The following is a 24,280-nucleotide window of genomic DNA, read 5'->3' on the forward strand; positions in this document are numbered from 1 at the left end:
TCCTCAACTATGCTTGAGACCATGAATGAGCCTCAGCCTCCCTTCCTCAACCTGGTCCTTCTGGACCAGGACTCCATCTCCGACAGGTCACCAGGACGCTGGGTACCCGGCCGGCCCCCCTTACCGTTCCCTCCTCCTGGGCTGTCCCCTCCTTCGGTACCAAAACGGTTCCTACCTTCTCACTGGGCCTTCTAGAAGGCGAATGAGGAAATCTGGGTGTTAGAAGGGAAAGAGGCAGAGGGGCGGACAAGATGACCCTGGGAGTCATTCCAGCTCTGGGAAACGAGGGCCCCAAAGTCGTGGGCAGCCACCTCAGCATACTGAAGGTCTACCAGGTGGAGAGATGCTGTCCTTGAGTGGTTCTCTTTGCCTCTCTGCATTGCTGAGGGGCTGAGACAGGGAGGAGATGTGTATTTCCAGCTGCCTCTCCCCTCGAGATGAGCACGTCCAGAGGAGCTGACCTCTCCTGCTGTAACTGGCCAGAACTCTGGGATGAATTCTGACCTCATCAGGGTTGAAAAATGCTAACTACTTAAAAAGTGATCCACGGAAAAATAAAGAATTCTTTTGTTTTTCAGGAGAAACTCACAGCTGGCAATGCCCTGGCATTCTTGGGCCTTGACAGAAAACAGTTTGAATGACTGAAAAGAACACAGAAGCAGATGATGCTAGCTATGCCGTCAGAGATTCACCTCCTCACTTTCACAGATTCTTCTCCTCATTCCTCTGATTGATTGATTGACTCATTGATTCTTGAAGAGTTGCTCAACTCCCACTCTCCTCCCCTCAAAGTCCTCAGCTGGCAAAGTCCTCAGCTGGCTTCTCCTGTCTTTCTGCCATAAACAAAAACTCCTCACAATTGGCCTCAAGGCTCCTTACCGACTCACTCCACCCTATCGACCTGTTATCTTCACCCATTATTCACCAATTCCCTCTCTCTTAGTTCCTCCCAAGATCACCTTCTTGCTGTGCCTTGCTCTCATGTCCCTCGCTTGGACCTCCCTCCTTTCCCAAATCTGAATGACACAGCTCTTCCCACAGTCAAAGCTGTCCTGAAACCCCCACCTCTCCCCCCTCCCCCCCTCCCCCAAAACCTTTCTGGACGAATTCCCAGCACCCTAAGTCATGGAAACCCATTAGGCATCTCTAGCTCTAGTATACACACACCCCCATCCTCTCAGGACTTTGTTCATTCAGTTGTATGCTCAATTATCTATTTTGATTATCCTGTGCGTAGATGTTTGTATGTCTGTCTCACCAATTAGAATGTATGCTCATTATGGGAAAGGTACATGTCACTTCTTCACCTTGTACTTCCCAAGCACTGAGAAGACTGCACTGTACCCAGTTGGGCCTCAATAAATGCCAGTATTTCTAGTCTTTGCCAATTTTCCCAATGCTTTCAAATGAGTCTGGTCAAACACGTGATGCAAACTATTTCTGGGTTTATTTCCTTCAGGAAAACCACCAGGTCAACTCTGAGGTCATTTCAAGGCAGGCTTGGTGAGCGAGGATCGCTGCCTAGACCGTCTGCCTACTTCTTGGGAATCTCTCCCTCCCAGACCCTGGGCTCTGGGCTCCCCCGCAACATCCAGCTCTCCTGGCAGCTGCCCCTTTCCTGAGGCAGAATCCCTCCCAAGCCACTCGGCTTCTCTGGTCTGCCTGCACACTTCCCTTGGCAGATGCTGGAGACCCTCGTCCCTGGGCTTGGTGGGTGGGTCACCGCGCCCCTCGGGAGACTCCTCGGTCCTTACGCCAGTGTCAGGTGCTTCCCCGGAATCTTGCTGTAGCCCACCTCCACTCCTCTCTTCCATTTTCCTGTCCTTACCCAGGGAGCAGGGACCACACCTGCTACTTTTTCATTCATTCATGTCCCCTCAAGTGCCTGTTCCTAGGCTCTGCCTTCTGGCCCTCCCTATGGTCCACTAGTCTGGGGAGGAGGACGGGGAGAGCTGGGGAGAGGGCTAAGGGGAAGGGAATGGGTCTGTTTATTGTTATACTGTACTCTCCCAAGCATTTAGTACAGAAGCAGCGTGGCTCAGTGGAAAGAGCACGGGCTTTGGAGTCAGAGGTCATGAGTTCAAATCCCAGCTCTGCCACTTGTCAGCAGAGTAACTGTGGGCAAGTCACTTAACTTCTCTGTGCCTCAGTTACCTCATCTGTAAAATGGGGATGAAGACTGTGAGCCCCACGTGGGACAACCTGATTCCCCTGTGTCTACCCCAGCGCTTAGAACAGTGCTCTGCACATAGTAAGCACTTAACAAATACCAACATTATTATTACAGGGCTCTGAGCCAAGTGCTCAATAAATACAATCGAATGAATGAATCAATGGGGAAGGACCGGATCCCTCCTACCTTATCTCACTAATCTCCTACTACGACACAATGGAGCCCCTCGAGGGACTAGGCTGTCTCTAACTCCCCTTCGCCCGGGGCTGAGTAAAGTGCTCTCTGCACACAATAAGCACTTAATAATTACTATGACTACTACCCTACTCCACTCCTTTAACACCAACTTAGTCCGTCTACCTCAATCTCATCTATCTGGCCATGACCCCTTGCCCACGACCGCCATCCAACAGTCTACAAGACTTCAAAATCCTCCGAAAATCACATCTCCTCCAAGAGGCCTTCCCTGACTAGGCTCTCATGTCCCTTACCCGCCCTTCCCTCTGCATCGACTATGTATTTGACTGTCAACTCCTTAGGAACTTTGATCCTCAGCCCCACGACACTTATGTACATATCCTTATACTCTACTATTTCCCCTATCCATCTTTTATTTTAAATGGCTGTCTCCCCCTGTAGACTGTAAGCTCCCTGTGGGCAGAGATCTTGTCTACCAACTCAAGTGTACGGTTCTTTCCAAAGCACCTAGTACAATGCTCTACCCATTGGTAGAAACACTCGCCCACCTCCTGCCTGGGGCCTGAAATGCCCTCCCTTTTCCTTTCTGACACTCTCCCCACTGTCAAAGCTTTATTGATGGCACATCTCCAAGAGGCCTTCCCCCACTCCCTCTGTGTCACCCTTGCACTTGGATTTTGCCTCCTTTTTCACCTCTCCCAGCCCCCCAGCACTACATATATGTAATTTATTTATATTAATATCTGTCTCCTCATCTAAATTGTAAACTCTGTGTGCGCAAGGAACATGTACTATCCCAAGCACTTAGAATAGGGCTTTGCACACAGTAAGTGCTCAATAAAAACAACTGATTAATTGAAGCGCTCAATAAATTCCATTGACTGATCATAATCCTTCTCCTGGGCTCTGACCATACCAATTAACACAGACTGGGGGCTAATCACTAAGTGCTTTTGAGGCCTGGGAACTTATCGAACACCAATTCAGAGCTTCACACAGGGTAAGCACTTAACAAATACCATAATTATGATTAGTAGTAGTTAATGGTCACTGACCGAGGAATGGTATAATAATAATGTTGGTATTTGTTAAGCGCTTACTATGTGCAGAGCACTGTTCTAAGCGCTGGGGTAGACACAGGGTAGTCAGGTTGTCCCACGTGGGGCTCACAGTCTTAATCCCCATTTTACAGTTGAGGGAACTGAGGCACCGAGAAGTTAAGTGACTCGCCCACAGTCACACAGCTGACAAGTGGCAGAGCTGGGATTCGAACTCATGACCTCTAACTCCAAAGCCCATGCTCTTTCCACTGAGCCACGCTGCTTCTTGTCTCTGACTGGGAACTGAACACCAAATACTAGGAAATGTCAGGCACCGTTCAGTTACTTGGCATTGATCAGTAATCTCTGGCTGGGCACTGGGCACTCTATAGGCACTTGGCATTGACCAGGGGCGGCTTTTGGCCTGGAAGTGCTTGGTAGAGAGCTCTGCACCCAGCGAGTGCTCAATAAATACCCCTGAATGGTCAATTATAGTACCTGCTCAAGAAGCAGCATGGCTTAGTGAAAAGAGCTTAGGCTTTGAAGTCAGAGGACTGGGGTTCTATTCCTAGCTCTGCCACTTCTTTGCTGGGTGACTGTAAGTCTCGTGGGATACAATGACAGGGATTAACTTCTCTCAATTCCAAATGTTTAGTACACTTAAATACTAACATTATTATCATTATAAATAGCAACGGCCGACTGAGTCTTCTCCAGGTATTGGGCACTAATCAGACACCAGACTTGGCAAGTGTTGGGCAATCTAAAGGCACTGGGCAATGGGCATCAGACGGACACGGAGAAACAGCATGGCTTAGTGGGTAGGGCACGGGCCTGGGAGTCATAAAGACCTGGATTCTAATCCCAGCTCTGCCTCATGTCTGCTGTGTGACCTTGGGCAAGTCAGTTAACTGCTCTGGCATCCAGTTACCTCATCTGTAAAATGGGGATTGAGAGCGTGAGCCCCATGTGGGACAGGGACTGTATCCAACCTGTTTAACTTGTATCTACCCCAGCGCTTAGCCCATAATAGCGCATAACAAGTACCATTGTTATCATTATTATTACACTGTGCTTGCTAGGCATTGGTACTGTACATTGGCCAGGCACAGGGCACTGTGCCCATGTCAAAATCTGCCAGACCACAGCTCTCTCTATCCTCATGGCCTTTCTAAACATCCGTCCTCTTCCAGGATGCCTTTCCTAAATAATTCTTCCGTCACCCTAGCTGGATCAATGTAACCCCCATCCTTAACTACCACTCAGTGTTTCCTTCCTACCCTCGCCTCTAGCCACTTATCTGCTGTGTGACTTTGGGCAAGTCACTTAATAATAATTATGGTATTTGTTGAGCGCTTACTATGTGCAAAGCACTGTTCTAAGCGCTGGGGTTGGTACTAGGTGATCAGGTGGTCCCACGTGGGGCTCACAGCCTTCATCCCCACTTTACGGATGAGGTCACTGAGGCCCAGAGAGGTGAAGTGACTGGCCCAAAGTCACACAGCTGATAAGTGGCAGAGCTGAGATTAGAACCCATGACCTCTGACTTCCAAGCCCGGGCTCTTTCTGCTAAGCCACTTCACTTCCCTGGGCCTCAGTGACCTCATCTGTAAAATGGGGATGAAGACTGTGAGCCCCACGTGGGACCACCTGATGACCTGGTATTCCTTCATTCAATCGTATTTACTGAGCGCTTGCTATGTGCCGAGCACTGTACTAAGCGTTTGGAAGGTACAATCTCCCCCAGCGCTTAGAACGGTGCTTGGCACATAGCAAGCGCTTAACAGATATCATTATTATTATTATCACCCTCGGCCCTCGTGATAGAGAAGCAGCGTGACTCAGTGGCAAGAGCCCGCCCGGGCTTGGGAGCCAGAGGTCATGGGTTCACATCCCGCCTCAGCCACTTGCCAGCTGCGTGACCTTGGGCAAGTCACCTAACTTCTCTGGGCCTCAGTTACCCCATCTGTAATATGGGGATTAAGGCTGTGAGCCCCACGGGGGACAAACTGGTCACCCTGTATCTCCCCCAGCGCTTAGAACGGTGCTTGGCACATAGTAAGCGCTTAACAAGTACCAACATTATTATTATTCTATGCAAGTAAGGCGTCAATCGATGCCACTGATTATCTCATCCCCAGAGACCCATGCATGCAGCGTGGCTCAGTGAAAAGAGCACGGGCTTGGGAGTCAGAGGTCACGGGTTCGAATCCCGGCTCTGCCACTCGTCAGCTGTGTGACTGTGGGCAAGTCACTTCACTGTGCCTCGGTTCCCTCCTCCGTAAAATGGGGATGAAGACCCACGTGGGTCTCCCCCAGCGCTTAGAACAGTGCTCTGCACAGAGTAGGCGCTTCACAAATACCACCGTTTACTGTTATTGATGCATCTACCTGCTAAATCCTCCTGCTTCTCCTTCCTGCTCCCGCTCTTTGCGGCTCCGCCCAACAGCTTGGGAGCTCCTTCGAGGGCGGGAATTTGCTTAGGGTTCGTTGGCGCACTCTCCCCAGCGCTTAGTGCAGTGCGCCGCACTCAAGAGGTCAACCTGGGGCCTCCCCAGGGACCGGCCCGGGGGAGGGGGGCGGGGCCCTAGCCGCCGTTACCAGGGCAACCGGCGGGCCCGCCGTTGCGCTTGCGCACGGAGCCCTGGAGCGAGGGCGGGGGGAGGCGGGAGAGCTGCGCGCGCCGCTGGGGGGGGGGCACGACGTCGCCGACGCTGTGACGTCCGTGCGTGGCGCGCGTGGCGCAGAGGCCCGAGGGCGGGGGGGAGGGGAGAGGGGAGGAGGAGGAGGAGGAGGAGGAGGAGGAAGTGTCATGGCGTCGGGCCGCGGAGCCTCTTCTCGCTGGTTCTTCAGCCGGGAGCAGCTGGAAAACACGCCGAGCCGCCGCTGCGAGGTGGAGGCGGACAAGGAGCTGTCCTACCGCCAGCAGGCCGCCAACCTCATCCAGGACATGGGGCAGCGCCTCAACGTGTATCCTCCGTGCGTCGGGGGCCCCCGCCCCCAGCCCGGGCCGGGCCTAGTCGGCGAAGATGGCGCCGCCGGCGGGAGGAGGGAGGGAGGGAAGGAGGGAGGGAGGGGGGAAGGGAGCGGCCGACACCGGGACGGACGGACGGACGGACGGACGGACGGTTAGCATGGCCCACGGGTTTCCTCAACGGCCCTCCCAGCTCGCAGCTCACCATCAACACGGCCATTGTTTACATGCACCGGTTTTACATGCACCATTCCTTCACCAAGTTTAATAGAAACGTAAGTATCTCCCGGGCCGGGCCCCCCGCAGGCCTCCCCCTCCAGCGCGGATCAGCGGCGAGAGGCCGGGCTGGGGAGGCAGAGGTCATGGGTTCGAATCCCCGCTCCTCCCCTGGTCAGCTGGGGGACTCTAGGCAAGTCACGTCACTTCTCTGGGCCTCGGTGACCTCATCCGGAAAAGGGGGATGAAGACGGGGAGCCCCACGGGGGACCACCTCATTCCCCTGTGTCTCCCCCGGCGCTTACAGCAGTGCTCGGCACGTAGTAAGCGCTTAACAAATAACATTATTGTTCTCTGGGCCTCGGTGACCTCATCTGGAAAAGGGGGATGAAGACTGAGAGTCCCACGTGGGACAACTTGATTTCCCTGTGTCTCCCCCAGCGCTTAGAACAGTGCTCGGCACGTAGTAAGCGCTTAACAAATAACATTATTATCCTCTGGGCCTCGGTGACCTCATCTGGAAAAGGGGGACTAAGACTGGGTCCCACATGGGACAACCTGATGACCCTGTGTCTCCCCCAGCGCTTAGAACAGTGCTCTGCATGTAGTAAGCGCTTAACAAATAACAGTATTATTCTCTGGGCCTCGGTGACCTCATCTGGAAAAGGGGGATGAAGACTGGGAGTCCCACGTGGGACAGCCTGATCCCCTGTGTCTACCCCAGCGCTTAGAACAGTGCTCTGCACATAGCGCTTAACAAATGCCAACATTATTATTCTCTGGGCCTCGGTGACCTCATCTGGAAAAGGGGATGAGAAGTCTTGAGCCCCACCTGGGACCACCTCATCACCTTGTAGCCCCCCAGCGCTTAGAACAGAGCTCTGCACATAGTAAGCACTGAACAAATACCAACAATATTATTATTCTCTGGGCCTCGGTGACCTCACCTGGAAAAGGGAATGAAAACTATTGAGCCCCACGTGGGACCACCTCATCACCTTGTAGACCCCCAACGCTTAGAGGCAGCGGGGCTCGGTGGCAAGAGGCCGGGCTGAGGACTCTGAGGTCATGGGTTAGAATCCTGCTCCGCCACTGGTCAGCTGGGTGGCTTTGGGCAAGTTAGGTTCACTTCTCCAGGCCCCAGTGACCTCATTTGGAAAAGGGGGCTAAAACTGAACCCCATGTGGGACAACCTGATGACCTTGTATCCCCCCCCCCCTCCGCAGCGCTTAGAACGGTGCTTTGCACATACTAAGCGCTTAATTAAAGACCACCATTATTATTAGAACAGTGCTTTGCATGTAGTAAGCGCTTAACAGATACCATCATCATCATTATTATGTGCAGAGCGCTGTACTGAGCGCTTGGAGCGTACAGTTGGGCCGCAGAGAGAGACCATCCCTGCCCAACGATGGGTTCACCTCCCAAACGGCGGGGGGGGGGGGGGGGGGGGGGGTTGCGACAGGCAGCAGAGCAAAAGGGAGCAAGACATCATCATCAAGATCAATAGGATCATAGGGTTGTCCACCTCATTAGGAAAATAAATAGGGTGATAAATATACACAAATGAGCACAGTGCTGGGTGGGGGGAGGAGGAGCAGAGGGGAAGGGGTCAGCCTGGGAAGGCCTCCTGGAGGAGGTGAGCTCTCAGGGTGCAGGGGATGGCGACACCCCGCTGGCCCGGCTGCCTTTCAGTCGGTTTTCATCCAGAGCCCCGATAATAGAGGAGGACAAAAGGTCGGTTGCCCCCCACCGAAGTGATCTAAACCATAAACCTCCCCCCAAAGTCTGCATTTGGGATTGGGAAGGAGGGCTGACCCCCTGCCATGGGGCACGGGAGAAGTGATCAGTGGTGTGATAATGAAGCCAATCAATCAGTGGCATTTTTTGAGAGCGTGCTGTGTGCCGAGCACTGTACTGAACGCTGGGGATAAAGAACACCTTAGGCTTAGAGTAAGGCCGAGTGAGAGAATATTTCCCCATTTTTAAATTGCTTAGAAATAGCCATTTCTGACTCATATGTCAAATCTCGTGATAGATTATTGTGGGTGCCACAAATTCCCAAACTAGTGGTTTTCAATAAAGGGTAACGACTTTTAAGTAATTGTGGAGGGAAAAATGTGAATTTTTATTCCACAGACTATTGTGCTGACTACTTTTCAGTGTTCGTGTGAAGTCTCAACTGTTAGGAAGTATATGCAAAGTGGATATCTAAGGGATTCCTAGGTAGTGTTTCCAAAAGAAAAATACAGTTAGTGGGACTTTTGTTTTTCTATCCACCAGAAAGAAAACAGTAGTTCACCTGTCAAGGGACTCTATTTTAGCCCTTCTTCACTTCCCACAAAACTTCAGGAATTTCTTCTAGCATGGCTATGTAAAAGACAGGCTCTGGAGAGGTGGACAGGTGATTTGCACCCGACTGATTACGGGTCTGAAATCATCACACATTAATTTGCTGCCAAAACAAACCTGAGGGATTTTAAACTGTGGTATTTGAGCACTTACTATGTACTAAGCACTGTACTTAAAACCTGGGGTAGATAGATATAAGCTAATTAAGCGGGACACAGTCCCTGCCTCACATAGGGATCACAGTGTAAGGGTGAAGGGAGAACACCTATTGAGCCCTCATGTATAGAGGAGGAAACTGAAGCACAGAGAAGTTAAGGGACTTGCCCGAGGTCACGCCGCAGGAAAGTGGAGGAGGCAGGATTAGGACTCGGATCTCCTGAAGCCCAGGCTCTATCCACCAGACCATGCTGGTTTTTTAAAGAGCACTTATAGCATTTTTTTTTTTTTGGTAACAAAAGTCACTGCAATGGGTTCCTTTTTTGCTTTTAACAGTTGCATGAGAAGCCGTGTAGTGTAGTGGAAAGAGCACAGGCCCGGGACTCAGAGGACCTGGGTGCTAATCCTGGTTCTGCCGCTTGCCTGCCATGTAACCTTGGGGGAAGTCACTTAGCTTCTCTGTGCCTCAGTTTCCTCATCTGTAAAATGGGAATTTAATATACCTCTTCCTCCTTAATCTCGGAACCCATAGTCGACTGTCCAGCCTGATTTGTATCTGCTCCAGTGCTTAGCAAATAGTGAGCACATGGTGAGTGCTTAATAAGTATCCTAATGATTAACATTATTTGGTACACAACAGCCCACTGCGCAAATCTACAAGACAGAAAACTAACTTGGTCTCTAAAATCCCCCCGCCTCCCCGTCAAGTGATAGTTCAGCAAAGGTTTTCATAACCCTCTCTGGCCTCCCCCTTGTTCTGGCCATTTACAGCCTTCCCCATCACCGCCCGGCCCGAGGATCTGGATCACCACAAGTGGGTGATGGAGAGTTTTGAGAAAAGCAGTCCCAGCCTTGTGGAGTGCAGCAAAACAGTTTTACCTTGAACACTGCTGAAGGCTAACTCACTTGTAAGGCTTTTGGGGGGGGTGAGGCTCCTCCGAGGCCTCTTAACGGGGAGCCGGGAGGTGAGGGGGTGGCCCTTGAGGCCAGTGTGGGGAGGCAGCAGTGGAGTCTCTGGCCTTGGAATCGGTCTGCTTTCTAAGCCAGGCTCTGCTGTGGAGAGTCTTCTGCGGCAACGTTTTCCCCTTTTTGGCCTGCCTTTGCCACCTCGATAGGGCAACTTCCGGCAAAAGGCGGGTCAGTTTCGGGTTACAGCTCCGGTGCTCCATCGAGGCCGCGACACCTTCGAACAGAGAGTGGTGAAGTTCTGGGTACAACTTGGTGCAAGTCACAAGGAGTAGACTCCTAGCTTCCAAAGTTCTCGGATACCATTTGAAGTCTGGATTTGGGCCAGCGGCCGGGTCCTCTCTCATTTTTTGAAGAATGAAGCAATTTAACATTTTGTAAGGGGAGGCCTGGTGGTCACAGTACTTAAAATTGGGCGGGGAGTGGGGGATTTCGTACTTGGGAGTGTTAAATGGTAACACATCACCCCTTCACTTAGTCAAGCAGTTGTATTTATTTACTGTGAGATAAGGAACTGAAAACGAAGCAATCAGTCGATGGTATTTGAGTGCTTACTATGTGCTGAGCGCTGTACTAAGTGCTTGGGGGAGAGTATAGTGCAGTTAGCAGACAAAGAGCTCACAGTCTAGCCAGGGGGAAAGAGAGAGACTAAAATCAATGACAGGTAGAGGAGGCTACAGAGTTTCAAGATCTATGCATTAGTATCATCGAGGGAGGGGACGGGATGAGTGTGAGTACCAAGGTACTGTGGGGGTGCGGGTTCGACTTCAATGTCACCACCTTTTTGTAACTGCTATGATTATAACAGCAAAAGTGGTTTTAATATTGATAATGATGCGCAGGCATCAGGTGCGCGACCTCACTTTTTTATCTTTTTTTTTTCCTATTCTTTTAGGGTGAAGGGGGTGGTCTCAAAGTGAATGTGAGTCACTTTTTTAAATTCATACTCCCCCAAACCATCTGGAGAATTCCTAACATAGCCTTGGTTATGGCTGAAGGACAAGTTAAGTTTTAGAAAAATGAGTCTTCAGGTCAATCGTCTAAATGAAAAGTGCATTTCTTTTAGGAACAAGCACTAGCTAAAATGTATGCAGAGACAAGAGATATTATTTGCTTTACAGCGGCTCCATTTAAATCCATGAAAACATAAAAATTCAAGGTGACCCTCTTAATGAAAAATCACTCAACGGACATTGTTTTCCGGACCTGCACTAGCTGACCTACACCCAGTGAATCCACTCCCGAGGCCTCATTGTCATCTCTCCCACTGCCACCCTCTTGCTCTCACCCTCCTTCCTCTTGCCTGGGACTCCTGCCAAACTACAGCTCTCTTCACCTTTAGAACCCTTCTGGGTTCCCATCTCCTGGAGGCCCTCCCTGCTTAATATCTCATCTTCCTGGCCTATATTGCCACTTCAATGCTACTGCCACACCCAAGTCCTCAGGACCTCCCTATAAGCATCTGTGTACGTGTTTTGCATATTCATCCTATCTGTCATTTACTGTGTGCCCCTCTTCCTCCTGGTTCCCCCACCCCAATGTCATAGGTACTGCCAGTTCATACACTTACCTTATCCTGCCTTGATTACTGCATCAGCCTCCTTGCTGACCTCCCTGCCTCCTGTTTCTCCTCACTCCAGTCCATACTTCATTCTGCTGCCCAGATCATTTTTCTTAAAAATAAATAAATAAATAAAAAATTTCAGTCCATGCTTCCCCGCTCCTTAGGAACCACCAGTGGTTGCCCCTCCACATCAAACAGAAACTCACTACCATTGACTTTAAAGCACTCAGTCACCTTGCCCCCTCCTATCTTCACTGATTTCCTACTACAACCCAGCCCCTCACCTGACCCCTCCAATGCCAACCTACTCACTGTACCTTGGGCTCATCTGTCTCGCTGCCCTCATCCTCTTGTGACCTGGAACTCCCTCCGCCTTCATATCCAACAGACCATCACTCTCCCACCTTCAAAACCTTATTTACAGTCCCATCTCCAAGATGATATGAAGCTAAGCCTCATTCCCCATACTCCCTCTTCCTCCTGTCTTGCCCTTATACACGGCTTTATACCCTTTAAATATTTGATATCCGCTCCACCTTCGGCCCCGCGGCACTTGGTGCCTATCCGTATTATTTTAATGTCTGTCTTCCCCTCTAAACAGTAAGTTCCTTGTGGGCAGGGAACATGTCTGCCCACTCAGAGAGTACTCTCCCAGGCACTTAGTACAGTGTTCTGCACATAGTAAGCACTCAATACATTCCACTGATTTGTTAGGTGCTCAGTAAGTACTATTGATTGGGAGGGAAGAGGTAATTGGGGTTCAAAGCAGCCACTGCCCCAGAGCTGATTTTGAAGGAGCATGCCAAGCTAGAGCCATCTCCCCCACAACACTTTTTGGCCTTTGATCTAGATTTGATTGTTTCTCTGCAAACCTCAGGCTCTACAATGGTGCCGTTCTCCTCGGGAGCTAACTGCCCAGCAGAATCCTGCTCTCTGTGAGAGTGCTGACTTTCCAGGTGCCTTTAGTAGAAATCATTTGAGTACTTTCGTATGTCTTCATTTCCGTATTTCTTGGTTATTTTACTATGATGGTAACTCCTGGGCACCAACCACTGAACTAAATTCAGGAGTAAATGCAAGATAATCTGATTGGATACAGTCCCTCCTTTACAGTTCATCTAGTTAGCTGTTTCACCTTGACTTATTTGTCCTGCTTTCTGCTTTATCTTTGTTGTTAGTCCTCCTTTCATTATAAGGAAATAATTTCTTTGTGGCTCCTTCCATTAAATTATAAGTCACTTGAGTCAGTACTCCAATCGAGGGTATTTGGCGTTTATGGTGTGCAGAGCACCGCACTGATTGGAAGCATATAATGCAATGTGAGGACAGGGAACTTGTGTCAAGCTACCGTTAACCTTCCCAAGTGCTTAATCCTTTGCTCAGCTCTCACTAGGCACTCAGTCCATGCCAGTGATGTATGGGACAGTGATACCAGGGTCCCTTGGAAAGTAGGTTGTTGGATAAAGGAGCTGAAATGGACCATCGTGGTGTAGATCGATTTTCCCAATTTACCAGGAAGGGGAGAATTTGCATTTGGCAAATAAATCAGGGAACCGTTGGTTACAATGACAGTTGTTGGAGTTTTACTTGGTTCAGGTGCATCTTCTCTTTTGGTTCCTGTTTTATTCTGGTATTAGGTAATCAGAGAATTAGAAAACAAAAATGAGGCCATTTGGGCTGGTTATATACCGGACTCAGGGTTTTAACCTTTTTGCCACGCGAAGCCGATTTTATGTGGTTGCTTGAACTCTTTCTATTGTTTAAGGTAGGCCAGTCAGGCTAGCTAAGTTCACAAGATTAGTTTTGGGTGACATCACAAAGGTGAGGGTTCCTTTGATTCGAATTGTGAGTATTCTCAATCAGTCTGGTATTTATTGAGCACTTACTGTGTGCAGAGCACTGTACTGAGCGCTTGGGCGAGGACGATTCTCCTGGAAGTCACATCAGTTGAGAATGCTTCTGGTGCATTTCCCTTTTGGCGCCATCAGCATTTGAGCACATATTATCTGGTTGGACACCATCCCTGTCCCACCCAGACCTTACAGCCAAACATGTCCCCGTTGTATTCCATGAAAAACCGGAGTCCCAGGGAGGTGAAGTGACATGTCCCAGGTCACACCGGAGATCCCACTGCAGAGCTGGGACTAGAACTTGGGTCTCCTCCCAGCCTGGAGTTTTTTCCACCAGATCCCACAGCTAGTGAGTTCGGCAGCACTTGGCTATTGGGAAAGCTTGCCTTTGGCCCAAAATTTGATTTTTATTCTCAGCCCAGAGTGGTTTTCTAATAGAAGCTTGGGTTGAAAGAATCAGTCCATTTCACTCTTTATTCTCCCCTCCCTCAATCCCACGGTACTTACTTACATGCCTTTATTTGTTTATGTTGATGTCTGTCTTCCCCTTTAGACTGTAAGCTCGCTGTGGTCAGGAAATGTGTCTACCAACTCTGTTATATTGTACCCTCCCAGCACTTGGTATAGTGCTGTGCACACAGTAAGCACTCAATAAATACAATTGATTGATTAATTGATTCAGTAGTGTGTATTTTCAGCGCATAAAGTCCTTTCAGATGACACGACTGATTTTCAATTCTTGGCCAAGGAAATGCTATTATAGTAGAGTGAACTGCTGCAAAATTGAATTTTCTAATCTGTAGGTTTTTTGCTCGTGGAAGCTCAGGGAGGGAACAAACAATGAGGGAGGGAAGAGGCCTGCCCAAGGCTGTAGTCCTGGCAATGTTGCCCCAGAGCACCCTGGATTAGCTGGATCATCTTCAGGGTTCGCGGAGGAAGCAGAGTTTGTAGCCCCTCGGCTGTGACCTTCCTCTCTGAGAGCCCCACTGGCCAGCTGCACTACTGCAGTTAGACATTGCGAAGGTCACAAATTAAACGCTTGCCCAAACCTATCGCTCCTTGGCCATTATCAGCAACATTCTTTCCCCGACCTTGTGCCTTTTTTTCCCTGGAGGAAGCTTGCTATCTTCTGACTTTGTCCTTTTAAAGGCCAGCTCCAGAAATTTCTGTGAAAAGGAGACGGTCAAGTGTCTTCCCGATGAAGACGTTGAATGTTGGTGGGGAACGTTTGGGTGGGGCTGGGCCTCCCGAGTTGCATGAAAACCTTGTGATATTTGAAACCGTGGTGGGGGTAATTTGCCAGTTTTCTCACTAAAGCCCAAAGCCTTCGCTTCGGTTGCGATGTCAGCAGCATATCGCCTGCAGAGTGCGAGCTCTGTGCCGAGTTAGGGCACTTTTCTTTCTCCTCTTCTCTCCTCTGGCTTTGGGAGGAACCAGGGCCCCCTTCCTCTCCCCCTTCCTTCCAACTGCCTTCACCTCCACCCATGTCATTACTTTTCTAAAAAAACCTGCCTCGTGCATGAAAGCAGCCTCGACTCCTTCCCCATAGAAGCAAGTCTTAGTCCGAGTCCTAGCGCACCTCCCCAGAAAGAGGTTTTATGCTTTTCGGGCCATCCCATGTGGAATGCAGAGGCCTTTGGAGACATCCGAGAGGGTATTCTGGAGACAGAGTGGTAGGAAAAGACCCTCGTGCATCTCTTTCGCTCCAGGGCGGGGCTGCTCTTAAATTGTATTCCCCTGTGGGGTTGTACTTCCTCACTGGATTGTAAGTACCTCAAGGGCAGGAATGAGCTTGTCTCTTTCCTTTGTAATTGCTCACAGCGGGAGCGGTGTGGGCACTGAGGGAGTACTGTTACTGATGGACGGGGTGCTTGGCTGTGGTACAAGCTTGGCCATGGGAAAGAGTCCTGCCTCGGTAAAGGATAAGCTACTTGACTCAGAACTCAGTTGAGTCGGAGCCTTGGGAGGCAGGCTTGGGAACGGCCCTTGGAGGGTAGAAGAGCATCATCTTACCGTGTGTCTGTCTCAGCCCTTACTAGAGAGAGAATGTCTCTGGAGACGTCACCTGAGAGCTCGAAGTCCTGACGAGCTCCCCTGGCAAAATAACAGGAAGAAAGGGTGTGCTGCTTTCAAAGGTGGGGGAGCGAAAGCCCAGCCCAAGGGCCTGTGTCCATCTTAAGCTGGGTATGAGCAGAGGCGAGAGTGCAGTTGTTGCAGTGGCCTCTATGTATAACCGCAAACATGCCAAAGCCCTTCCCTGGTCCTTTTCCTTTCTACCCGTTTCACTTTCCCTAAAGGAGTGCAGGAAAACTGTCAGGGAGGTTGTAGCCTTGGGACCCACCCTGTCAGGCAGTGCAGTCACCAGGCCTGCGGCTCTGGCAGTGTACCCCATCATTCCCAGCCAATTGCCCAGCTGCCAGGAGAGGAGGTTCTAATAATAATGATGGCATTTGTTAAGCGCTTACTATGTGTAAAGCACTGTTGTAAGCGCTGGGGGGATACAAGGTGATCAGGTTGTCCCATGTGGGGCTCACGGTCTTCATCCCCGTTTTCCAGATGAAGTAACTGAGGCTCAGAGAAGTTAAGTGACTTGCCCAAAGTCACACAGCTGACAAGCGGTGGAGCTGGGATTTGAACCCATGACTTCTGACTCCCTAGCCCGTGCTCTTTCCACTGAGCCACGCTGCTTCTCTGTTCTGGCCCAACAGTCCAAGCCAGAGGCCTTGCGTCTCGAGCCTGCTCTTTGCGGCCTTTGGATTGAGTGAGCACCAGGACTTCTGTAGGGTTGCTCCTGCTCCAGGGCCCTGCGGGGACTTGGCCCACCGGGATTGGCCGCCCCTATGATGGGAGAATTCAGCTTTGACAATGGCAGCTTAATCCCGTTGGTGGTCAGCCTTGATTTGTCCTGAAGGAAGCCCCTCTCCATCAGTGAATCGGTGTGCTTGCTGAGAGAGGACAGTATCCTCTTGTGGGTTTTCCTGAGGACGCACGTCCCTTGGTCCTGACCCTGTAATAGAGCCGGTAGTTTCCATTCAGGAATCTATTTCTCTAGATAACTGGAGTTATAGACTTCAGCTCGTTTGACTTGCATTCGGCACACCAGAGCTGCTGTTTGAATTAGGACTGTCCCCCCCCGACCAACAAAGGTTCTTGCAGCCTTCCTCAGTGGATGGGAAAACTGAGGTGTACTGCCTTATGAACTCAGAGATGAGTGTGTTTGACTGGTTCCTGGATCCCTGGCCAGTTCCCGGCAGCCCGATCCCACATGGCCTTAAAGCAGCAGATAATAATAATAACAATAATAATAATTATGGTATTTAAGCACTTACTATATGCCAAGCCCTGTTCTAAACACTGGGGTAGATAAACAGGCTAATCAGGTTACCCCACCTGGGGCTCACAGTCTTAATCCTCATTTTACAGATGAGGTAACTGAGGCGCAGAAAAGTTAAATGGCTTGCCCAAGGTCACACAGCAGACAAGTGGCAGAGCTGGGATTATAACCCATGTCCTCTGACTCCCAAGCCCGTGCTCTTGTCACTAAACCATGCTGCTTTGGGCTCGGCCCACCTTGGTGTCATTTAAACACTATTACTACTACTGCTCTCACTGAATACTATTAGCACATGGCCATCTGGCAGCTCCGGAGAGGTGCTTGGAGGCCGACCTGTGTATCTCCTGTCATCTTTCCTAGCAACCCGGCCGAGGGTGGCCGGCCTGGCGACCACCATTCGTGTTACCCTTTTTTTTTTCTTTCCGACCATCCTCGGGGGAAGCCGTGGTTTATCTCCTACTGTGGAAATCACCGTGGATTTTATAGCTCTAGGGATTTGCCTTCTAGCAACCCATGCCCGAGAAACTTGCCACAGAATTCTTTTATCCCATAGAGAACATCAACCGGGATATATTGCCGCAAACCATTGGGAAGTTGGGCCTGAACTCTTTGGCTGACAGTGCAGCTGGTTCTCCCAGGGCACGAGGGAAATCCAGCCTGGTGCCTGTCCTGTGACTATATACATGTGGTCAGGATGTGTCTTCGTTGCAGGGCACTGAGTCTGGGCAAGCTTGTGAAGTTGATCAAGTGGTCTCCAGTGAAAACCCCCATAGGCCTACCTCAGGGTGTGCCTGGAGACCAGGGTACTCTGTGCACCATCCCATCCTCTCTGCTCCCTACCCAGGTCAGTTGCCCTGGGGAAGCCTATTGACCAGTTCTCACCAAACTGACATATTTGGAATCTTATCACTTCAAGAAATAATTTTGGGAAAAATACAAGACACTTTTCACCTTAGTCTTTTCAAACTATCCTATGTTTCATTGAAGTCAATGTAGCAGTAGAATTAGACCAGAATAATTTCACTGTAAAGTTTCTGACCTTTGAGGTGGGGGGGGAGGGGTGTGTGTGTGTGTGTGCGCGTGCGTGTGCGTATAAAACCATTTTAAATTGCTCTTGTGGTATCTTCATTTTTTTAGCTGCCGAAGTGGTTTATTCTACAAAGTAAAATAAGTTGAGAACCAAAATTAATACAATATAGGCTTCCCCGCTGACTCTCTTTCCTACTTCCTCCTAATAAGATTATCCATCCCAACAAGCCTTCCATGCTACATTTTTCATGCATTTTCTGATGTTGCTCTCCTTGGTGTCTCAGAATTTGTTGAAAATGATACCTGCAAGGAAAAGCAATTCAAAGGATTAAACTCAGATGATGCTGATACACACTGTTAGGTTTCGAAGAACCCCGTGGCGGCCACAGCCCTGCCCTTACATCTCTGACCCTGTATTTCCTCAAAGATTAGTGGTTTTCTATGAGTTTTAAAGCTTCTCTAAACAGGAGGGTTTTTTTTTTTATTTCCGTGCAGATAATATCACCCACTGCTTTATTTTTGGCTGCAAAAGTGGAAGAACAGCCCCGAAAACTTGAACATGTCATCAAGGTGGCACACGCATGTCTCCAACATCAAGAGCTGGACACGAAGAGCGATGTATGTGCTGGGCGTGGAATGGGTTACTGGGCTGCTTTTTTATTGGGCCTGGAGTGCCCATGTCCACGTTGCTGTTACCATCTGGGCCTCGGCCCCACGAGGTGTGGCAGCAGCTGCCATTTAAGTGTGACCCCTTAGGAATGATTTCTGCCATCCTGAGTTTGTGGTGTCTCTCCTTCGGCCATCTGGTGAGGAATGGGAGAACTCCTTTGTCAATTCAAACCAGAAATGGTGACTCTTGGGTTTATCAGATTTTCAGAAAAGGAGAAAAAGGGGCCCCAAATGACCTTATATTCTTTGTCTGATTCTCATTCCTCATTTTAGAAGTTGAGTATGAACCAGAGTTGTTTGCTTTGCATGTAAACCTATCAGTACTAGGTCTGTACTGTGCACCACAGCTTTGAAGTGGAAAGGCAGCAGACGTTTTCTGCTTTTTAGCCTCATGAGCTGTCCCAAGTTGAGTTCAGCGTTCTGACTTCAGAACCTCGCTTCTTAATCTTTCTGTGGTTCATTCATTGAACCTCAAAAGAGCTGAAATGAGTTAGCTTGAAAGAATGAATTTTTCACTCATTTAATTTCCAGCAGCCTTGGCTCTGCAGGGAGGCCTGGGAGGCCTGCGGGCTTGAGTTCCGTCCGGGGGGCTGAAAGGAAAGCTACTGGTGTGTCTGGCCTCAGCTGTGGGGAAAACCTCCCTGCATAGCCTAATGACATGGGGAGCACAGAGAGTGTTGACAGAGTCCTTAGTGTGGGTGGGGACTATTGTTCAGGCTCCATCACCTGCAGTTATGTGATTGTTGACTTTTTCCAAGTTTTCCTTCAAAGAGGTCTGTAATCGTAAAATAAAATAGCATCCATTTTATTTACATTAACTGTGTTTTCACTGCAGGCATACCTTCAGCAAGCTCAAGAATTAGTTATACTTGAAACAATAATGCTACAAACTCTAGGTATGTATTTGGCATGTCATTTAAAAACCGTTGTATGCATTCAAGAAAACCCCTAAAACCAGTGGCATTTTTTGAGCGCTTCCTGTTTGCAGAGCACCATACTAAGCATTTGGGAGAGTGCAGTAAAATAGAGTAGATAGGTACAGTCCCTGTCCTCGAGGAGCTTATAGATTAGTTAGAGGCTAAAGCAGTATTTCTACTGGAGCATGGGATTGGGATAAAACATTCCTGCCCTCGGGAGAATGGGACAACAGTTCCTGTAGTTGGGCTGCAGTTTGTGGCTGTAACCTGGCATTGATTGGAGCTCTGGCCAGAATGTGGTTTCAGTGGCATTACTGTTCTTAGCCTTTTGTTAACATTGCAAATGAGGCCAATTGCAAGTATTAAAAAAGCGTTGTTTACTGGAAACTTGATTTTAAGCGATGAAAATTGGTTTCCCATGGAATGCTAAAGAGCACTGATATGTGTCCCTGCTGTGGGACATGTGGATAATACCCGCCTTTCTCTATCTCACAGAGGGGTTATAACGACAAAAATGAGGTAAGCGGTGGAAAATAAGTGCTGTTTCAAATTTAAGGTGATATATTTATTATTCAGCAATATTTTTCTCTATCTCAGAGGGGTAATGAGGACAAAAATAAGATAAGCAGTGGAAAATAAGGGCTGTTTCAAGTTTAAGGTGGTATATTTATTATTCAACAATATTGTATATTCTACTCTCCCACTTAGTACACAATAAGCGCTTAAGAAATACCATTGATTGACAGAGAAATGGTGAAGTACAGCACAGCTCCTTTAAAGCGGGTGCTGCATTCTTGGAGAGACTGATGTTGTAGTTCATGTGTTTTGATCCCTTGCTTGTATGTGCACACAACCATTTCTCCCAGCATCGTATCACCTTGTGTCAACAAAGGTGCACACATTGTGTGTCTGAGAGAGATGATACCCCATTTTCCTCATTTTCCCTCTTTCCTGCAGACAGATCAGGGTGTGGCTGCCTAAACCCCAGGTGATAAAGGCCCAGGTTTTTACTTTTTACAGTTCAAAAGTTGCCTGCCTCACACCTACTCAGACCCTGCTTTCTTCTGGGATCACACCAACCCAGGCTATTTTCTCCTATTCATTGGCCTCTTGACTCCCAAGGTCCCCAGGACAATTCAGCTATCTCAGGGTTCTAATCCCTGGCCTTTTCACTCTCACTTTTCACTTTCCATCCAAGAACAATTCAACCATCTCCTTTGGATATCATCGAATTAAGTTGTTAGGGCTGTGGCCCCACCATGACCCTTCAACCCTGGCAACTCTGTCACTTATTTATATTAATGTCTGCCTCCCCTGGCCCTAGACTGTAAGCTCATTGTGGGCAGCGAATGTCTGTTTATTGTTGTACTGTACTCTCAAGCGCTTAGTACATTGCTCTGCACACAGGAAATGCTCAACAAATACGATTGAATGAATGAATGACAACATTATCCAATTCCCTAGCAGCCTTCCATTCAAAATGGGTAGGGAAAACCGCATTGTGGAGGACCTGGCTAACGTTCCTTTCCAGATTTGGCCATTAAAAGTTTGCAATCAGTCATTCTTGAATTTTGCCCAGTGGGAGAGATGACATGGATTATTTCAGTTGTTTTAGAACCCTCTTATCCCTAAATTTTTATTTCCTTTTGGGTAACCCGGAAGTGTGCAAAAATTTGAACAGATTGTAGGAGAGATGTTTATATGCTTGTTGGATATTCTTCTTGTTGGTATTTGTATTTGTTAAGCGCTTACTATGTGCAGAGCACTGTTCTAAGCTCTGGGGTAGACACAGGGGAATCAGGTTGTCCCACGTGGGGCTCACAGTCTTAATCCCCATTTTACAGATGAGGTAGCTGAGGCACAGAGAAGTTAAGTGACTTGCCCACAGTCACACAGCTGACAAGTGGCAGAGCCGGGATTCGAACCCATGACCTCTGACTCCAAAGCCCGGGCTCTTTCCACTGAGCCATGCTGCTTTCCCTAAAGTAAATAAATAAAAATTTATATAATATGTAAATTTATATATGAAATCTCATTGGTGCATTTGGAGACACTTCATCCCAGTTTCTATTATGAATGAGTTCTCAACCACACTTCTTGGAAAAGTAGAACAAGTTAGTGACTATAAAAACTAGGAAAGTTGAGACTTGTTTAGATGATTGGGCTAATTATGAGGGTGCAGTTTTTCATAATGCAGCCTATTCTCTAGGTCTCTGGGGTTAATTACAATTGCAGTAGAAAAGTGAATTTGAAGTGGGATTTTTTACAACCAGTGCCGTGATTCTGAAGTATGGTGGGCACTTTTTTGTTTTTCATATCTCCCTCCCTCCTCCCTCCTTGAAGTTGGATTGTACAGTCCAACTGAGTAAACTGCTCTCGATCAGGTGGATGGGTTTGGCCTTCAGAGGGCAGGCGGGGGACAGCACCAGAAGAAAGCTGCCTTCTCCTAGTGTTTTTCAGCTTCCACTTGGCCGCAAATGTGGATTTTTAATGTAATTTTTAAAAGTCAAGATTTTCTTCTGGAAAAGTCACTGGGGATAAGTGTTGTCAAGAAAATACACTGTCCCACTGGACCCCATTTCAAGGGGATGTCACTGGGGGAGGGATGTGAATGCCCCTGTAGCTCTTTGAGGCTCCACAAGGGATAGAGACCATGTCTAATTCCCACCCGTGGATTTTTTCCCCAGCACTTAGCACAGTGCTCTGCATACTGTAAAAGTATGTTATATGTAACATATGTAATATATTATGTAATATTAATTATATAATGTAAAATATATGTAATAACTTATGTTATTTAAGTGCTAAGGGCAAAAAGGTGTATGTCTTGAATGGATGTTGAAATAGTAATTGGAAACCTTGTTTTCTGTTTCAGGTTTTGAAATCACCATTGAACACCCACACACTGATGTGGTGAAATGTACCCAGTTAGTGAGAGGTCAGTAGCCTCCAATGATGGGCACCTTCTGAGGATGGTATCAGGACTTAATAACTGAGTGGTGGGGGCCCATCTGATCATCTGGTGGAAAGTAGCCACGCTTCTGGGAGAGAGTATGTGTGTGTGTGTGTGTGTGTGTGTGTGTGAGATACAGAGAAAGAGAAGCCAGTTTGCTTCTTGGCCCTCCAGGGCCCAAGCTGGACCTGAAGCAACAGTGATAGCTTGGGACCATCCTCATTAAGCGCACCCAGCAATCCAGGAAAAAACCCCAGGGGCTTCAGATAGCAAATGTCCATTCCTTAAATGATAAGGAAATCTTTGCCCTTAAAAGTAGGCTGAATGGTAAAATTGACTTGGATTTTTGTCTTTTTGGGTTTCCTCCAAGTGCAAAAATTCCATTCAAACCAGTCCCCAGAATGGGTTTTTTTTCTTGATACCCTGGGAAGTGAAGAGGAGGTTGCATCTTGGATCATAGGTGGGATTTGGGGTGCAAAGCCCTAGAGCCAGCCTGGCCCAAGAGGAAGAGGAAATGGAGTCCCCAGGCTTTGGTGAAGACCTGAGCCTGTGCTGTATTGCCATTGTTGCCGATCCTCCCATGCTGAGTCCCAGCACTGCCCCTTTCCCCCCCAATGAGGAGATTGATAATGTCTCCCACCTGCTGCTCTGACTCACAAGCTTCATTCTGACTTTCTCTTAGTTCAGGAAAGGAGGGATTTCACGTGGTTCTGTTCAGAGTGCCTTGCTCAGGGCATATCGTCGTCTGTTCCGTCAGAACCAGACTAGTGTTTCCCTCCTGTAATTCAGTACAGCTTCCTCCCTTTCAGAGGGTATGTGGTGCTGGCCCTCCCATGTTGAAGCCCAGCTTTGGGTGTTTCTTGAGTATTTCCAAGCCAAAGTGATAAGGTGTTTGAGCCTAGAAGAACGTTCTGTGCTAAATATTAAGTGTTCAGATCATTACTTCCTCACTCTAAGGTAATCTTTTACATTGTCTGGTTGATACCTCGGCTTGTTTGCTGGATCGCCGCTCTTTTCCTTCATGCTAGTTAAGGTCCGTTTTTGTCGCAAAATCATTTTTTCATATGTTAATAGAATCCAGCTGTGGCTGGAATTTTGCCCTTGACCTTATCAGCTAATATTTTCTAGTACCAAAGCCAGGACTCCTATTGACCATTATTGTAAAACTAAGGGGTTTCCCATCATGGAACAGAATTACTTTTTGGTAAACAAGGCTCCTTCTCTCCCCCTTCCCCACTGCTTTCAAAGAGCTATTGTAGAACAGAAGATGCAGTGAGTCCTTCAGCTCAGTGGTGGTTTTGAACGGAGAGTGTACGTCGGGATAGGATGGAGGGGGAAGAACAAGAAATCAGCTGGAGCTCGCTAGGAGTAACTCAGTTTATTCCCTAAAAGAGTCAAGTTTGACTCGAAAGAGTGTTCCAAAAGATGGAAAAAGCAAAATGTTTAGAGTTTTGGTAGAGCCCGGGAGTGGGAAGGGATAGGTTTCTGTAGAGCTGGGATCTGGGAAAGAGGTTATGGGTTTTGTGCAACACAGTCTGCAGTTTATTGCTTAGTAGGAATAGTTTTCTCCCAGGCCCACAGGTTGAATTTCAGGTGGCTTTCTAGCCATAAATTTCCTGGCTTGCGAAATTTGTAGCAGTGGTGTTTCACCTTTTCCCAGAGGGCAGTGTTTGTGCTTTGGACTTTGGGGCACTGTATTCTGGACTTTTGGTTTGCAATTAAAGTGATCTAATTTGGGAAGATAATTATATGAAAGTTTTTTTTTATTAGACAATCAATCCTAGCTTTTAAGCTTTCACTGAAAATCAAGTTCAGAAAAAAACCCAACCCTCAAATCTAAAGCACTTGCAAATCCAAAATGTTTAGCACTTGAACTCCTCAAAATGGAC

At 48.3% G+C, this 24,280-nt stretch overlaps 2 protein-coding genes and 1 long non-coding RNA gene across 8 annotated transcripts in view; 2 read left to right on the forward strand and 1 right to left on the reverse strand.

Moving 5' to 3' along the window:
* The window catches only part of ACMSD (aminocarboxymuconate semialdehyde decarboxylase), a 24,617-nt gene extending 23,229 nt beyond the window's left edge, over nucleotides 1-1,388 (forward strand). For all 3 annotated transcript variants that reach the window (XM_029071827.1, XM_029071828.1, XM_029071829.1), the window contains one exon: nucleotides 579-1,388. In XM_029071827.1, coding sequence (XP_028927660.1) covers nucleotides 579-641 — 63 coding nt within the window. In that variant the 3' untranslated portion in view covers nucleotides 642-1,388. The remainder of the gene's footprint in view (nucleotides 1-578) is intronic.
* LOC120638596 overlaps nucleotides 1-5,987 on the reverse strand; it is a 26,558-nt gene extending 20,571 nt beyond the window's left edge. The window contains exon 1 of the long non-coding RNA XR_005660324.1: nucleotides 5,803-5,987. This is a non-coding gene — a long non-coding RNA (uncharacterized LOC120638596). The remainder of the gene's footprint in view (nucleotides 1-5,802) is intronic.
* A 207-nt stretch (nucleotides 5,988-6,194) lies between these two features.
* CCNT2 (cyclin T2) overlaps nucleotides 6,195-24,280 on the forward strand; it is a 28,990-nt gene continuing 10,904 nt past the window's right edge. For 2 of the 4 annotated variants that reach the window (XM_029071524.2, XM_029071526.1), the window contains exons 1-6: nucleotides 6,195-6,381; nucleotides 6,579-6,660; nucleotides 10,971-10,997; nucleotides 18,348-18,470; nucleotides 19,357-19,417; nucleotides 22,314-22,376. In XM_029071524.2, the coding sequence (XP_028927357.1) occupies nucleotides 6,224-6,381; nucleotides 6,579-6,660; nucleotides 10,971-10,997; nucleotides 18,348-18,470; nucleotides 19,357-19,417; nucleotides 22,314-22,376 (514 nt within the window). In that variant the 5' untranslated portion in view covers nucleotides 6,195-6,223. The remainder of the gene's footprint in view (nucleotides 6,382-6,578; nucleotides 6,661-10,970; nucleotides 10,998-18,347; nucleotides 18,471-19,356; nucleotides 19,418-22,313; nucleotides 22,377-24,280) is intronic. The other 2 variants (XM_029071525.2, XM_029071527.1) reach the window with 1 other exon arrangement.

The sequence above is a fragment of the Ornithorhynchus anatinus genome, chromosome 9 (assembly GCF_004115215.2).
Source record: "Ornithorhynchus anatinus isolate Pmale09 chromosome 9, mOrnAna1.pri.v4, whole genome shotgun sequence".
Lineage (NCBI taxonomy): Eukaryota > Metazoa > Chordata > Mammalia > Monotremata > Ornithorhynchidae > Ornithorhynchus > Ornithorhynchus anatinus.